The 18,010-nt window shown below is 43.6% G+C and overlaps 1 protein-coding gene across 2 annotated transcripts in view; it reads left to right on the top strand.

Moving 5' to 3' along the window:
• The first annotated feature begins 1,703 nt into the window (after positions 1 to 1,703).
• The window catches only part of AATF (apoptosis antagonizing transcription factor), a 62,620-nt gene continuing 46,313 nt past the window's right edge, over positions 1,704 to 18,010 (top strand). For both annotated transcript variants that reach the window (XM_028707362.2, XM_028707360.2), the window contains exons 1-4: positions 1,704 to 1,854; positions 4,487 to 4,666; positions 8,147 to 8,599; positions 9,570 to 9,707. In XM_028707362.2, coding sequence (XP_028563195.2) covers positions 1,767 to 1,854; positions 4,487 to 4,666; positions 8,147 to 8,599; positions 9,570 to 9,707 — 859 coding nt within the window. In that variant the 5' untranslated portion in view covers positions 1,704 to 1,766. The remainder of the gene's footprint in view (positions 1,855 to 4,486; positions 4,667 to 8,146; positions 8,600 to 9,569; positions 9,708 to 18,010) is intronic.

The following is an 18,010-nucleotide window of genomic DNA, read 5'->3' as shown; positions in this document are numbered from 1 at the left end:
CCACCCACCATTGGGCAGGGAATGTCAGACTGACAGTGACTCTCCAGGCAAAGAAGGTTTTCCCTCCCCAAGCCCCTCCTATCCAATCATTTAAAAGGCAAAGGAGCTTCAGCTGGAAGCTCTCTTATCAGCAGACTTGCATGGGATTTGGGGCTACCTATTTGTTAACTCTTTTAAGGCTGCCAACAGGGGACTCTTGATAGCTCCCCCCCCCAATAATATGTTGAGATACCCAGGAAACCAGTGTGTTTGTTGTAGGGCTTTTGCACTACTGGTGCGATGCAGCTGCTAAGAGACCAAGCTATGAATCAAGAACTCAGTAGCTGGGCTCAGGCCATACACTCTTTTCTTTGGCCTCAGTTTCCCCTTCTGTGAAATGTACGCAAATGACACTCGCTTATCGTCGTAAGGATTTCAGTTGCACGAAGTGCTTTGGGCATTTGAAACGTAACACATTATTAGAGTGCAGCATGACGATCGAGGCAGCTTAACTGAAATCCATCCCCTCAGCTGTAAAAGTTCACACAAACAGGGTAGACATATTGGCCTGCGTTCTCACAAAAGCAAGGAGGAGTCGTAATAAATGTGTTAAGCCTTCAAGGTGCCACAAGTGTCTCCATGTTGCCCTCCCAAAACTGCAAGACCCAGAGTGGTTTAACAATCCATTGCTCTTCCCAAGGAACTTGGAGAACTGTAGCTCTGATAGAGGAAATGGAGGGGGGTGTCTCCTAACATCTCTCAGCACCCAGAACTATGGCTCCCAGATTTCTTTGGGGGAAGCCATGTCTGTCTCAAAGTGGTGCCCTAATGCTAGCGCTGCTGTACGTCCGGATTTTCCTGGATATTACCAGGATTTCAAAGGCGGAAGTGATGTCTGGAGGGAATTTAGAGAAGGCCACGGTTTGTCCTGGATCTTCAGCAAGTAAACAAACAAACAAAAAAGCAGGGTTTTTTTGGGTGTTTTCTGTGTTTTCCTAAATAATAATAATAATAAAGCTAAACAACTTTCGATGTATTTACTTTTTGAAATATGGCAACCCGACATAGTGCTTTAAATATATTTGTTGTGAATGTGGCCACTGCCATTATCATCACTCTCACTTTTAATGTGCATGCTCTCTTGGTGTAAGAAATCATACTGAAGGCAACCCAGAACATGAAAAGAAAATTACACAATTAACTAAAAAAACACCAAAATAATAATAATATAATATTAATTTATTATTTATACCCCGCCCATCTGGCTGGGTTTCCCCAGCCACTCTGGGCGGCTTCCAACAAAATATTAAAATACTATCAAATATTAAAAGCTTCCCTAAACAGGGCTGCCTTCGGATGTCTTCTAAAAGTCAGATAGTTGTGTATTTCTTTGACATCCGATCAGTAAGTTGATAAAAGCGTCTCGTTAAGAAACATTCACCGAAATTAAACAACAAAATTGATACACTGCTTGATTGTAAAAAAACAACAACAACAATCCTCGAACCCCCTTAAAGATTCATCGCAAGGTCTGGCAGCCTAAATGCAAAACCACGCAGCAAAAAAATGAAATAAAAAGAAGGTTGGCAGCTGCAGTGCTGCTCCAGCCATAAGAAAACCGCCCTGGGAATTTGAGCGGAGGGTGCACGTGCATTTAATGTATATGCATGGCTGTGTCCGCGCGTGCAAAAATGTGCAAAGCGAGAGGCCCTCCCCTTTCCCGGGCCTTTGGGCGGCCCTTTGCTGCCTCCGCCTCCTTTTTCCGGGCGGTCGAGGGGAGGCCCAAGATGGCGGCGCCCTTAGCGGAGGAGCTGGAGCGGCTGCTCAATCCGCTGCCCCGCGCCTTGCACGACCCCGAGGACGACCCCGAGGACGGTGAGCGGGTGGGTGGGGGGAAGAAACCGCGATGGGGCGGCTTCGGGCTCCGTCTCTCTCCGAGAAGCAGGGGCCGGTGCATGTGTGTGGACACGTGGGTTGGAAACGGTGGTGGGAGAGCCCCTCGACACGTGTGTGTTTGTGTGTCTGCGCGTCGCTGGGTGGGTTTCACCAAGCGGGTGGAAAGGCCCCCTGGACACGTGTGTGTGCGTGTCGCTGAGTGGGTTTCACCAAGCGGGTGGAAAGGCCCCCTGGACACGTGTGTGTGTGTGTCGCTGAGTGGGTTTCACCAAGCGGGTGGAAAGGCCCCCTGGACACGTGTGTGTGTGTGTCGCTGAGTGGGTTTTACCAAGCGAGTGGAAAGGCCTCCTGGACACGTGTGTGCAAGTATCTCTGGACACGCGTATGTGTGCGTGCGTGCATGTGTGTACTTGGGTCTCAGAGAGCTAGTGAAAGTTTCCTTGGCCACGTGTGCATGTTATTTTTTAGGAAACTATGGGAATTGTCCTGTGTGTGTGTGTGTGTGTGTGTGTGTGTGTGTGAGAGAGAGAGAGAGAGAGAGAGAGAGAGTTATTAGGTGAGACCCCTCTTCCCCTCCCAGAACTACAGTTCCCATAGCTTTGAGAAAAGAGATGATTGTTTAAGCCGCTCTGGGAATTGTAGATCTTGGAGGGGAGCAGGCGGTCTCAACAACTCTCTTAACAAACTACAGCTTCCAGAACTCCTTGCAAGAAGTTTTAAGGTAGCCTCCTGTACTAGGGCGTATCAAGGGGGTGAAAGTTCTTGCACGTGTCTTTTATGAGGCATCTTGAAAACATGTTTCCAGGTGTGAGGAATTCAAATCTATTATTTTTGTTATTGGACAACATTTAGCTTGGTAAGTCAGTTTGATGAAGCAGCACATAAACTGCTTTCAGAAAACCAAAGAATTTCATTTTACCTTCTGAAAATGTCAGGTAATGCTAAATAATACTAATACTGCTAATAGTATATGATATAACTGCAGGTACTTGGCAACCATTAAAAATTTACACACATTTTACTTATCAAGGAAAACTACATTATATTAATTTAATCAAAATAACATTAACTGCTTTCAGTTTTAACTTGAGGATGGCCGTTTGTCCAGTCTAATTTTAATTTTAATTTATTTGAAATAATTTTGGGATGCATTTTAATTGATTGTTTTATGCATATTGTGTTTTTAGATGATGTTAGCTGCTCTGAGCCCAGCTCCAGCAGGGAGGGCGGGATACAAATAAAATTTATTATTATTATTATAATTCTCAAATCATGTTACAACTTTTTAGCACCCCTCATTTTTGGAATTTGAAAGTTGAAAAACTCAACACGCCCTGCCTCTATATCCTATCCACCTGGGATCTTTAATGTTGTGTTTTTATATTGTAAACTGTGATTGTTGGATGAAGGGCAGTGTAGAAATTTAATAAAATAAAAACAAACAATTAAAATATGTTGCCATATAGAACCAAGAGGTTTGCAGCTGGTTCATTCAATGCCACTGACTGGTGCATAATGTAAAGGTGTTTATTGCTGAGATGGTATCTCAGTTTAACACCATGGACGTGCTGTGATAATTGGCAAAGAAATTCAGAACTTGATCTCAAGAAGATCTCTTAGTTAGGACTGCTTTGTTGTAGTTGGTTGATTCATTACACTACACTGCCAGGCTTGAAAGGTTTTGATTGACTAAAATAGTTGATAAAGGACCCATGCAATTAATTGAGTAACATTTCTTTAATGGGGTGACAGCTCTACTTCGTAAAACGTGTGTTTGCATCAGCCCCCAAGAGTGTAATGACGATGCTCTTAGTAAAATAAGAGACTAGGAATGTGCCTTCCCTCCACTCCTGGGGGCAAATTTATTTGAATATTTGCAATCTATGCTTTCATAAACTATTATCAAGGTTTTTATATGCAAAAATAATACAATCAATCCCTAAATATAACTGGTTGGTTCAAAAGAGAAATTCATATTGTGAAGGCCTGCCTAAACAGTATGGTTTTCAGAAGACGTCTGGAGAAAAGGCAAGGATGGTTTCTGCTATGCCTCTAGTGGCAGGGAGTTCCACAGGGCAGGGCCTGCAATGCTGTTCCCTCTCCTATCTTAACATGCTTTAGGGATATGTTGGTAGCTGATGGTGAAAACCAACCAGAGTTTCTGCTGCTGTGCATGGCAGGAATCATCTTGGCTGCATCTGAGTGAGGTCTTATTAATCCAGCATTGTGGTTTAAACAGTGGAACTCCCAGACATGTTGCAGTGAGCTCTTTGTTGCTTGTTCCTGGTATTTAGAATTCCAGGGTATCGTGCCTTGCTGCACGGGAATATCAATTTACTGTGAATATTTGGTGGTGTATCTTTCTGCGCAGAAGCCGTCTCTGACTCTCTAGATGTTGTTGGGCTGCAACTCCCATCACCCCTGATCGTTGGGTTGCGTTGGCTGAGGAGCTATTGCAAGTTGTGATCTGGCCACATCTGAAAAGCTGCGTGTTCCCCATTCAGCCAGTGATTTCGACAAACTTCTTGGACCACTGGAGGGGTGGGGTGGAATTTTCCCCCTTCTAAACCTCCCCCATTAATCTCTTTCACCTTCTCTCCTCCTTTTGCAGCCACCGCAGCCAGGGTGGTTGACAAGTTTGACGAAGGAGATGAAGATGATGTCCTTGCGCTTGGGCAAATACGAAAGGGGGTCTCCTCCCACCTTTTGGATGCTGATAAGAGATACCGTGGGAAGGCCGTATCCCGCAAAGCTTTGGAGGAAGAGATGTGGGGAGACGATCAACTGTCAGGTGAGATCCTGCACCGTTCCCTTTTTTTTGGGGGGGGGAGTCCCCATTTCTTGTCAAGCTCTCTTAATGTTTAGGACAGCCTTTTCCAACGTGGTGCCCTCTAGATATTTTGGACCACAACTCCCATCAGCCCCAGCCACCTACCCCGGACCCTGAAATCATCATCTGAGGCCCTTCTTCGTGGGCCTCTGCTGCGAAAGGTTCAGAAGGTAGCAACATGAGAGGGGGCCTTTTCTGCAGTGGCTCCCTGTTTCTGGAATGTTCTCCCCAGGGAGGTTTGGCTGGCGGCTCTATTCTACATCTTTAGATGCCAGTACCCCTTTTAAATGCTTTTTGGGGAAGGTATATATATATATATATATATGCTTTCGTAGATTTTCACGGGTACAGGAATGCAGGTTTTGGTGTCCTCGGGTGTCTTCCCGTGTAAAAGTTGGGGTGTCTAGGCGACGTTTCGACGAGGTCTCACTCGTCATCTTCAGGCTGGTGCTTTCGGCTTCTTGTTACTGGAACAGAGCAGGATCTCAGTGTTTGAGTTCCTATAAATACTGTTGAGGAGGTGTGTTGTATAGCCTCCAATGTTCTGGGCAGAGAGGAAGTTCCCAGGCTAGTGTGCCTTTTCTTCTTTTGTTCCTTAATTGCTTGAGGGATATCTTGAGTGATTTCTTGAGTGATATCCTGAGTACCACTTAGGTGGGTCATTAGGTGTGGATTAGTTGCTAAAGCAAGACACAAAGCTAAAGACACAAAGACACAAACTAAAGTCAAGACACAAAGGCTTTAGCAACTAATCCACACCTAATGACCCACCTAAGTGGTACTCAGGATATCACTCAAGAAATCACTCAAGATATCCCTCAAGCAATTAAGGAACAAAAGAAGAAAAGGCACACTAGCCTGGGAACTTCCTCTCTGCCCAGAACATTGGAGGCTATACAACACACCTCCTCAACAGTATTTATAGGAACTCAAACACTGAGATCCTGCTCTGTTCCAGTAACAAGAAGCCGAAAGCACCAGCCTGAAGATGACGAGTGAGACCTCGTCGAAACGTCGCCTAGACACCCCAACTTTTACACGGGAAGACACCCGAGGACACCAAAACCTGCATATATATATATATATATATATATATATATATGCATTCCTGTACCCGTGAAAATCTACGAAAGCAAATATATATATATATATATATATATATATATATATATATATATATATGCATTTCTGATATAATTCTGTACCAACAGAATATGCAGAAAACCAATGCAAAAAAAAAATTCTTATTCTAGTGGTCATCCCTGTTAGCTCCCCATATTCTAACAGTTTGATATACCATTTTTGTTTTCTTGGTACCTTAACTGTTTTCCATTTTTGCCCTAGTAGCACACTGGCAGCTGTTATCGCATATAGGCACAAATTTCTCTCCCTTTTTTGGTGATTTCTGTTGTTGTTATCCCCAACAACAATGCTTCTGGGCTTTTGAAAAAAGGATTTCTTAAACTTTTTTTAAAGTTCATTATTGATCATGGGGGAAAGGGGGTTATTTTGTGGGTCCGTTCCCTCATTTTTATTAAGCACTTTGTGGTTTTATTCTGTATTTTTGTTCTGTGAACAGCCCTAAGATTTTTCAGATGAAGGACTGTATACAAATATAATTGATTATTATTATTATTATTATTAGAAGTAGTAGTAGTAATACCTTTGAATGCTAAGTATTGTGGGGTGTTTTGGTTCTGAGCATACTGAATCAGACAGTTCACCTGCGTTGGAAAAAGCATGCAGAATTAGAATGGTGGCGTTCTAGCATGCTTAAGCAGTCTTGCAGGCCGCTCTTTCTGTCCTGAGACGTCACTGTAATATTTTCATGTTGTATGGAGGTCCCAGGTTGTCAGGTTGGTGCTGGATCAGTGAGAGGGAAATTGGCAACTCTCTCTCTTTTTTCTTTTTAAACATTGATAGATTTCTCAGAGACTGTATCCCTGTATACGATGCCTCACTCCCCCCCCCCCCCTTAATAAAGATGTACGTAAGGGTGCTTGATCACCTTGTAATGCTCACCCATTATCTCATTATTTAATGGGAAAGGCTGTCAGCTAATCAATGGGTCTGATAATCGGTTCAGCTGCTGCAGGAAAGTGCAAGTTTGAGGCGTCAATCTGCCAAGGTGGGGGGAGGGGCAGGGGGAAAGCTCCATGAACTTCCTTGTCACACACCCCCACCCCACCCCGTGCCTGAGTCAAAATCTTGAAAATGCACATATTATAAAATGGGAGTTGATCTTTAAACAGGGGCCGCTAGCCTTTTTTTTTTTTTTTTGCGGGGGTCTGTGGGTGCATTTGCAAACGGGAGAAACTGTTGGGGGTGACAGGCACACATCCTGCAACAGATTCCATTAGCTATAACAGAACGCTTCTTTCAAGCTTAATTTCAGCGGTGGGAGGGGGCCCTGTGGGCACCAGTAAAGGCCTCTACCAGCATATCTGCACCACGTTGGTGACCTCTGCCTTTAAGGAAGCTATGGGATTGCTATAACTATTTTAACATTACCCTTATAGCCAAGGAATACCAGATCAACTTAGGTTGCGTACACACTTTTTATTTTTGAAGAACATGACTTCCCTCCTCAAAAGAATCCTGCAAATCGTGGTTTAAGGGTCTTGGAAATTGTAGCCGTGGGAGGGGGTAAACTCCAGTTCCCAGGAGTATTTTGGGGGAAGTGATGAGCTTCAATTGTATGGTGTGAATGCAGCAGTTTGTGAAGTGTGCTGGGAATTGTAGCTCTGAGGGGGTAAACTACAGTTCCCAGGATTCTTGGGGGGGGAGTCGTGCAGTATTCTATGCACAAAACAAATACAATACCTTGTTACGCAGATGCAATAATTGCAACATATAGAGCGCAATAGGCTGGATCATAATGTTTGTAACAAATTTCTTTACTGGCTACTTCCTAACATACGAATCAAGTCCAGGATGTACACCATATACAATCCTTAAGCAAGAATGTCCGTGACGTTCCAGGGACCTTTCCTTAATCACATTTGAGGACTGTGTAATATATGAACTCGAACTCAAACAAGAATGTCTTAAGGATGGAAGAACTATATCTGCATCGGATTTAATTAAATAGGTTATATACCTTGCTTAAGGATTGTATATGGTGTACATCCTGGACTTGCTCTATATTTTGTAAGGATTCCATGCACACCCTCCCCGCTAAAACAAATGTAAATAAACCCTTCATTTTAGTAGCACCTTGCACCTGACACCAGGTGATTGACAGGTGCATGGCCCTGCCCACCTGTCGGATTTGCCCCACAAGACTGATCTGGATAGAGATCTGGCCCTTGGAGCCGAAAGCGTTCCCAGCCCCTGATATACACAGTTAAGCACCACCTTTACCTTAATGGATTGCCGTTAATGGGTGCCGTTTGTGACGGATAAGTGTTAACAATAGTTCTTTTGTTTCGTAATGGATAGATGAGCAGACTTCAAACGAGGAAGAGGAAACGGATGAGGAGGATGAGGACCAGGATGAGGAAGATGCTACCTGCAGCGTTGCCAGCAGCCAGGAGGAGGAAGAAGAAAATAAACAGCTGGGGAAACTGAAGGAAGATGCTTTCGTTTTCCAGGCTGTGGACGACTTTGCGAAATTTGCAGAGGGGATGGACGAAATGGGCAGTGCGATGGAAATGTTGGAGGAAGATGAGGAAGACGACAGTGTCGAAGAAGGCAGCGGAGATGAGGAAGACAGCATGGAAGAAGGCAGCGAAGGTGGAGCGACGTCGGAGGAAAGCGCCGCGGGGAGCAAGGAGGAGGAGGAGATGGTGGCGGATGCGAGGGAGAGTAAACATCTTGGGGGGATGTTGCCGTTCTCTAAAGACCGAGTGGCCGAAGAAGTTGCTAAAGGAAAAGCCGTGAAGAATCAAATAGGTCAGTGGGCAGCCTCTTCTCCCATGTGGCCCCCGATGAACGTGGGAAATGTTAGCAGATAGAGTTTACGTATAAGCAGCAGAAAAAGTCAGATCTTAGTTCAACGCATCCTTGCTTGGAGCACACCTTCAGTTGAGAGGTATTCAGGCTGAGACTTGGTATAAAATAATAACTCTCTTGATGGTTAAAGGAAGTACATTATTATCTGCTGCTCTGGCACTGTTGTCTGGGCCAAAGTGAGAGGGGGGTGAACAAGCAATCGGCTTGTCATGGCGAAGAGGAGGGGCAGATCCTGGGCGCTCTTGCCAGCGGGATACTTTGGTGATGTATGGGCCCCATGCTCACCTTAGTGTGCTGCCATCGGAGGGCTTTACCTGGAAGGTACCTTAGAGATAAGGAGAGAGAAAGCAGGCTTTTCTGCATTTTACCCAAACCTTGAGCGTATTGCTTTCAATGTTTAGGAAGCTAACAAGGTACTGTTTGCCATCCCTCTGGCAGGCAGTTGTGAGGGAGGCGAGGGAATACTTGGGGCTTTGATACGTCAGCCATGAACGGCCATAGCTGCCAAAACAAAACACCCCTGAGTGACCACATCTGAGTGGTAGAGCGTCTGCTTTGCATGCAGAAGGGCCTTGGTTCAATCCCAGGCATCTCTGTGTAGGGGTGGGAGAGACCCTTGTCTCCATGTTTGTATTTGTTTTATATAGTGCTTTATTGTTAAGAAAAACACAAAACCACCCAAACAAAACTCAAGCCAGTTTATGAAATAACAAAACAAGATTATCAGTACTAACAGTTCAGAGCAATACTGAGCTACATTTAATTTAATAATAATAATAATAATAATAATAATAATAATAATAATAGGTGGACCAGTGGTCTGATTCAGTATAGGGCAGCTTCCTATGTTCTTATTTAATGACGGTGTTTTGTCTTTCTCTTCTCTACCCTGCTCTCCGCTTTACAAAAGCTCTGTGGGATCAGCTCTTGGAAGGGCGAATTAAACTGCAGAAGGTTCTCCTGACAGCCAACCAGCTTCCCCAGCCAGATACCTTCCTGGAGTTTAAGAAAAGAGGAGGGCAGGAGTTTGCCGCTGCACTCAAGAACAGTAAGAATCTCTCTCCTTTCCCCAGACAAGACGGGTTTTGTGCTTGTATTTTCTGTACTTGGGCGGGGATCAAAATGTAGGTTTGGAAGCTCAAGGTGTGGTTTGGATTCTCAGCTGGGGTTGGTGCAAAGTACCGTATTGGCCTGAATATAAGCCTCACTTTTTTTCCAAATTCCGACCATGAAAAGTTACAAAAAATTGCTTTTACGATATTGCTGCTGAAACAGACATACGGTAAAATGGAATGGGTGTGAGTGCCTGTGGAATTTTAAGGAAGTGGCTTATATTCGGGTATTGTCTTTTTTTCTTTTCCCTCCTTGAATTTTAAAGGTGTGGCTTATATTCGGGTGTGGCTTATATTCGGGCCAATACGGTATGTGGTTTCTTTTCTGAACCTAGCCAGGAATTGCTGCAGTCCCCACACATTAGTGTAAAAGTAATCCCCTTTTTCCTGGTGAAGCCTGGCAATTGCAGCTCTGCCTGGGAATTGGGGTTCTCCTAGCAACTCTCGGCACCTTTGGCAAACTATAGTTGCCAGGATTCTTTGGCAGAAGCCATGACTGTTAAAGTGGTGTCAGAGTGTAGGGTGCAGACGTGGTTTTAAGTGACAGCTCACAGGATGCTAATTTATCAGCGATGAACTTTTAAGTGGTTCCTTGGTGTTTTCGCAGGTCCACATCAAGTGAAGTGCTTTATAGTTCACACAGCTATAGCTTTAAACCAAGTTCCTGCTTTCCCCCTTTTTGCCTTAAAAGGCAAACTCCCACCAATACTAAACCTGACCTTTTAGTAAAACGTGTGCCATTAACGTATTTAATGAGATGCATTACAAACTGCAGCCAGCGTCGTGTTTTCGTTACAAGTCCAGAAACCACGATATCATTAAAGACCTTTAACAGAAACAATGGTTGACATTTTGATATTTCCCATAAGCAAAACACTGCAATGAACATGGAGTTTAATATATAAATTCTGTAAAGAGGTGGGATTTTATATATATTAAAAACCCTTTAAAAAAGGAAGAAAGAAAAAAGCTCCCCCGGCGAGTTAAAGAAAACCATACATTTTATTTTGCACGGCTCCTGTTATTTGCATCTTGAGCTAGAAAAGTGTCAGATATCTAGAACTAAAACAGTTTTTTTTAAAAAAGATTGTTATTGGCTTATACATGATATTTCAGATTCTAGAAATTCTGAAGCTTTTGGCATGCAAGATTGTTCTAGTCCTGCAAATGTAGGTCATACAGTACAATCCTAGTTTAATCAAAAGTAACTTCCACTTTGTTCAATAGCGCTTTCTCCCAAGTTAGTCTGGATGGCATTCTAACCTTAGATCATTTGTCTTCTAATCAGTTGAACTGATTTTTTATAATTTTTAGCTGCCTTGAGGTGTCTTGTCTTTGCTGACACAGCAGGATAATGTTTTCTTTCTATGAAAGAGATAAATTTTAAAGTAAATAATACATATCATGAAAAATCTCAGCGCTGGGGCATTTTCAAGATACTTAAGGAAATGTGGGCACTTCCTCCCTGATCCTCTGAAGCAAGTTTCATTGAGTTCAACAATGCCTCAAAATTTGATGAAGACTTCTGGGTAACAGAGGCTCATGCTTATGAATACTGAGGAGGAGGAGGAGGAGGGGCACTGTTTGGTCACCAGTTCTGCGCACACACAAGACTTGCAAGACATACGGGTTCTGTCTGGGTCATTTTACTTGCCGGTGGTCCGTTAGCACTTAAAAGTTGTTACTAGTGAGTGAGGTTGTTGGGGAAGGCCATAGCTCAGTGGTAGAGCATCTGCTTTGCATGTAGAAGGTCACAGGTTCAATTCCCCACATCACCAGGTAGGGCTGGGAGATACTCATGCCTTAAGCCTGCCAGTCAATGTAGACAGTACAGTATAAGGCAGCATCCTAGGTTTGCTATATACCATTTTTCCCCGTGTATAAGACTAGGGTGTTTTTTACCAAAAGATTAGGTTTAAAATTGGGGCTCGTATTATACACAGGTAGTGCTGAGGGGTGTCTTCGTAATTTGGAGTCCCCCAAAATAGGGGATGTGTTACACATGGGGGTGTCTTATACATGGAAAAATACAGTATATATTTTTTTGGGGGGTACCCCTTTTGGCTTTAAGAATATAGACATATTCCTTAAGTCAGACCATTGTTCCATCTAGCCCAGGATTGTCTGTACTGTCTGGCAGCAGCTTTCCAGGGGAGTCTTTCCCAGTCCTACCTGGAGGTGCTGGGAATTTTACCTGGGACCATTTGCATGCAAGGCAGATGCTCTTCGTCCTCAGCTATGGCCTTTCCCTCTTGAGCAGTGGATTGCGGGCACGACAAGTCCCATGCAAGTTGCATCACGGGAGGCTATTGCTTTGTGGAGTTTTAAATGGAGATTAAAAAAGTATTTCTGAGAACTGTGGCACGGGGGCACCTGTTTTCCTACACACACAAACACCGTTTATGTTACATCTTTTGTATCTTGGCTAAGCCACCCCAGCATGGTCTGGCTCTCCCTTGCTGCCTGTGGATCTTGGATTCTGGCGGATGATTTACTGCAAAATTGCTTATAAATTGAAGTAGAAAATGTTTTGCCGACGTGGCAGCTTTCAAGCTCTGCACCCATTTGTCACCCAGCATTTTCCCTTTGTGTATAGAGCAGGAATTAATTAGGCTGCACTGCAGGGGGAAAAAAAGTTTATGGCCATAATTTATATGGGGTGATTCTCTTTTTGTTGTTTTCTTTTAAAGGGGCAGTGTTTGTTTGTTTTTGTTTTTTAAAGACCTTTGGGAGCGGGGAGGGGATACCCACATAACACACATCCCTGCTTTACAAAAAATGGAATATGCAATATGCATTAGAACACGTATACAATATATATATATATATATATATATATATATATATATATATATATATATTGCACAACTAAATCCTGCCCAGGAGTAGACCCATTGAAAAGAATGGACCTCTGTTAGTCAAGTCTATTTATTTCAATGGGTCTACGCTTCCAGACGAACCTGTTTACCATGCCTTCCTTCTGATTTGTTTGCCAGAAGATTAAATGTCACTGGCTAGGTAACGAGCGTTCATTCTGATTTGTTTGTGGGGAGGTTAGATGATGTTGCTCCAAAGCAAGTGTCATCATCCTGCACTTTCCAAGGCATATTCCTCCCGGCATCACTTCCCTTATCGCAAAAATGCCCATCTTTAAAATAAACTCTAAATTGTGTGGCCTGACTTTGCCTTTATGTGACTGATTCCCAGCTGAAAATAGCAACAGTGTGGAAAACCCCAGCATTATATATACAGAGAGAGCATAATCTATATTTTGGAAAGTTACTTGTTTGTCTGGTTGCTATACATTTGGGCACCTCTTAAGACAGGAACACCAAATTTCGTGTGATGGATTCTGAGCTCAAGGAGCCTGTTTTCATCTATTTTGGGATACCATTTTTGAATCAAGATGGGTGAACTGGACCTTTCAGAATTGCACTGATTTTTGTTTGTTTGTTTCTTAGAATTCCTGAGCAATGCTGGGTGTGAGGCTGCTGTTGTAATGTAATATTCAGTACATAATATTATTTGCTGCTATCATTAGACCACTTAACCACCTCCTAAACTGCTGCCGCTTTCCTTTATATCAGCAGGAAAAGGTGTCGGTTGTTTCAGTTTTACACTTTTGTTTGTGAAGACTGTTTTGTCTGGCAGGCCTTTTGGGAACAGACCGCTTTTAAGGAAAGAGCTTTTAATAGCAATGTCCTGTTTTTACTATCTGTGTTTTTCTCTCTGTAATTTTAATAGATTTGGTTTTCACATCCTTTTAATTCCATTATAATGTAATTAGTTTTTTAAAAACTATTGTCTTTTATATGTTTTTTAGTGCGCACCGACCCCTCTTGCTCTCCAGGTTTCAGGGATAGCCGCCTGAGCTGAGTAAGATTTGAACTTACTGCTCAGCGCCCCTTCAGCGAAGCGGCAGGAGAAACGGAGACCCTTCCATCTCTCCTCCCGCTTGGCTGAAGGGGCGCTGCGCAGCTCTCCCTCTCAGCTGAAGCCAGGAGAGCCTTTTTTTTTCTTGTTCTCCCCCTCTAAAACAAGGCGCGTCCTATGGTTGGGTGCGTCCTATAGAGCGAAAAATACGGTATATACTATTATGTAGTATTACATTTTATATCCCGCCTTTCCTCAAAAAACGCACATTCTGTGGTTCGATGGGTCGGTGCGTCCAGCAGATAACCAGAAGATCGGTGGTTCAAACCCACCAAGGGATGACCGTGGGCCAGATTCCTGCTTTGCTGGGGGTTGGACTAGATCAGAGGTCAGCAAACATTTTCAGCAGGGGGCCAGTCCACTGTCCCCCAGACCATGTGGTGGGCTGGACTATATTTTGAAAAAAAATATGAACAAATTTGCCTCACAAATAACCCAGAGATGCATTTTAAATAAAAGGACACATTCTACTCATGTAAAAACATGCTGATTACCGGACCGCTGCAGGGAGGATTTAGAAGGCGATTGGGCCGGATCCGGCCCCTGGGCCTTAGTTTGCCTACCCATGTTCTAGATCAGCCTTTCTCAAGCTGTGGGTCCCCAGATATTGTTGGACTACAACTCCCATCATCCCTAGCTAGCAAGGCCAGAGCTCAGGGATGATGGGAGTTGTAGTCCAACAACATCTGGGGACCCACAGCTTGAGAACCGCTGTTCTAGATGAACCTCGGGGGTCTCTTCTCACAATTCCTGACAGAGTGGGAATTTGAACCCTGGTCTCCCAGGTTCTAGGCCAGTGCTCTAACCACTATGCCACACTGACTGCCTTTGTAGCTGCCTTGAAAATATTTCCAATTCATGACCAGGTTTACAGCTTGCTTTTAGTCACCTACTGTGAGTTACCATATCTCCAGTGACCCTTCTCTCTCCCTCTTCTCCCCCAACTCCCATAAATTTGTTTTCTCTTGCCACTGCTCTTTCAACTCCTCTCGGGATGCTTGTGTTTAGGGGTTTTTGCATGTTCAATTAATGTTAGGGAGGTTTTTTTTCCCCTCCCCCCCCCCAACTTTCCATAACAATTGCAAGGCAGAACTAGCAATCTGAGCTTGATTTGCACATTAAAGAGACGCATTAATTAAAAATTCTACTCCCTGGTACGTTTCCCCGGGACCCTTCTATTCTTTATACAGAAAAAGGTCCGTGATTCTCTGTTGGGTCTCCCACATCAATTCCATGTGGCGCATTGATCTTTTCTGTGTTCTTTTTTTAAAAAAAAGAAAGATCTTGCTGAATTTCCAGAGGACTGTGTTGTTGATTTTCTCTTATCCACTCACCCCTAGCCCCCTTTCTCTCAAGTCAGGAATAACACAGCACGTTTTTAAGGCTGAGGGAAATAGGAGTGACAGTCAGTGGTGGGCTGAGAAGTTTTAGCTCTAGAAATTCAACCATCAGGGAAACTCTTCTTCCTCATTGCTAGGCATTTTTTAAGGCCCTGTTTGGCTGGGAGCAATGGTGGTGAATGCTTCATGTATCCAAGACAAGGGTAGGGAAACTTCCTCAGCCCAAGGGCCACATTTCTTTCTGGGCAACCTTCTGAGGGCCACACACCAGTGGTGTCCTGGCCAGAAGCAAAAGTAGTTGGAGCAGCAAAGGTAAACAGCACCTTTTGCAGAATAGGCCAGTTTTTACACACACACACACACACACACACACACACACACACACACCCATCCCAGCATGCGAGAGGCATTATGGGAGTTCAAGGACACGTTCCAGGGAGACAAAACCCCTTTGGGTGGAGCAGGGCCAGTGAAAGGCAGCGTTCCCTGTGCGTAAAATAACAAAACGAGGAACAGTACAATGAGAATAATCGGAAGTTTATTTTATTTATTCTAATCTTTTATCTTTCTCTCAAATTTCCTTTTTCTCTTTTCTGTAAAGTAGGTGTATCTAGTAAAATTGGTGATGTGCGATGTATATATTGTATTGTTGTGTAAGTTAATGTTGACTGTTTAATAAATATTTTTTAAATGTTAAAAAAAAGAAAAGAGAAGAAAGGCAGCGTTCCGAGGGCCAGATAGCAAAGCCTGGAGGGCTGTGTTCCCTCTCCTGACTTGAGATCTCCTACCTCTGATCCAGGGTAACGACTTGCCTGGGGCGCTGTTGGCTAGGGAAGGAGTAACAGGGTGAGGTGTGTGCTTAAAGATTTGATGGGCACAACGTTTCACTTAACCTGGAGCTTTCATAAAGCCGGCCCTACCGTTGTGCAGAATGGGGCAGGTGCCTTGGGCAGCAGTTTTGTGGGGGGTGGCAGCAAGGAGATGAAGGGCAGAGCTCTGTGTGTGTGTGCCAGGTGACCTGCCCGCTACATTCTTTAAGCTAGCCCACTGCTCTTGCGACACTACCCCATTGCCAGTATTGAATTCAGATTCAGCTGCCAATCTGATTGTCTCTTCTTATACGAATTGGGGCTAGTGGTGGTGGGAGGAGGCATCTTTATCCTTCGTTCCAGCCCTCTCCATCTCACCTTGGCCAAAGAGCAGATCAGAGCAACATCAATGGCTTGTGGCAACCGTTGCTTTGAAATTTCTGCCCACATCTCCTGCAGCCTTTAGCCCAGGGAGGGTGTACTTTTAAAAATGGAGGGGCTTCACCTCATCCTGAATGGTCTCCTTTTCTGGGGAGAGAGGAAGTTTGGGTGCAACTCAGCTTGAAGGGTTTACATGCGGTTAAAACAGATATGGAGTGAGGGACCACCAGCTTCCCAGATTGTCCCTGTGCCTTTGACCTCTTTGCTAACAACTCCTTTGCTTTTGGAGACCTGGCACCATTTTGAATCAAGATGGCAGACTCTGGCGTGACTTCTCTGAGGTTTTGGTGTGACAGGCCTAAATTACGCTATCCATTTAAAAATCACTTTTTGTTTGTTTTCTACAAATTCCCAGGCAGTGCTGGGCAAGTCCTGCTAGTTAAATATAACCTGCTATTTGGAGAATTCTTCGTCCGTTCCCTATGCATTTGAACACCTCTTAAGATATCACAACCAAATTTTGCATGATGGTTCCTGAGGTCAAGGAGCAGGTTTTCCTCTACGTTTGGGTACAGTCAGATGCCGTTTTTAAAAAATCAAGATGACGAACCAAACCTTTTGAAAGCTGCACCCTGGTTTCAAAACGGCACAGATTATTCTTTGGTTTCTTAGAATTCTCGAGCAATGTCAGGTTCGAGGCTGTAGTGCTAAAGGAATATCATATATAGATATATAGAAATAGCAAATATAATTTTATACCAACTTATCTAATCAGTTGGAGCTAGAAAAGATGAAGCCTGCCATTATTGGGGTGCAAAGGAATTTAAACAGCCAGGACTGGTGGCAAAAAAAACCCAACTGTCCTAACTTTTCCAGCAATTAGTAATGCTATTAATCCAATAAATTAAAAAAATATACAAAACTTAACTATTTATGTTCCTGCCAGTGTTAGAATTCTCCAGGTGCATTTTGTGACTGTCATAGGTTAAACTGTGACCATATGTAGATCTCTGGCTGGCCCCTCCAGCTTTCTTAAGCAAGTAAGCTTATTGATTGCATTTATATCTCACCTTTTTCTCCAAAGTTTACATGGTTCACCCCCCTCCTCAGTTAATCCCTACAACGACCCTGTGAGGTAGGCTAAGAGAAGGTGACTGACCCAAGGTCACTCACCCAGTGAGCTTCATGACTGTGGGGATGTGAACTCTGATCTCCTAGGTCCTAGTCCAGGCATAGGCAAACTCTGCCCGCCAGATGTTTTGGGACTACAACACCCATCACCCCTAGCTAACAGGACCAGTGGTCGGGGATGATGGGAATTGTAATCTCAAAACATCTGGAGTGCCGAGTTTGCCTATTCCTGTCCTAGTCCAATGCTCTAACCAACTACACCACACAAAGGCTTCCTAGAGTACTTCTGCTATGGGGCAGCTGTATAAATTAAGTAGGTAAATACATACGGAGAAAGCCAAATGTCACCTAGAGAAGGATCTGAGATATTTCCCTTGAAGCTTGAATTTATTTTATTCATGATTGTTTCATTTGATGTTTTAATGTGTTGTAAACCACTTTGAGATATATATATAAAAGTATAGAAATGAAATGAAAAATAGTAGTAATTTTAATTAGGAATGGGGGGCCGGGAATATAACATCTTAAATACTGTTGTAAACAGTTAAAATCGTTAGTAGGATTGGAATATCATTTGTAGTTTAATGTTGAATTTTGGACACAATGGAAAGGTAAAATATTTGGATTATTATAAAAGATACAGGA

Source organism: Podarcis muralis, chromosome 15, assembly GCF_964188315.1.
Source record: "Podarcis muralis chromosome 15, rPodMur119.hap1.1, whole genome shotgun sequence".
Lineage (NCBI taxonomy): Eukaryota > Metazoa > Chordata > Lepidosauria > Squamata > Lacertidae > Podarcis > Podarcis muralis.
Note: the sequence above shows the minus strand (reverse complement) of the source record. Positions and strands in the feature narration are given on the sequence as shown.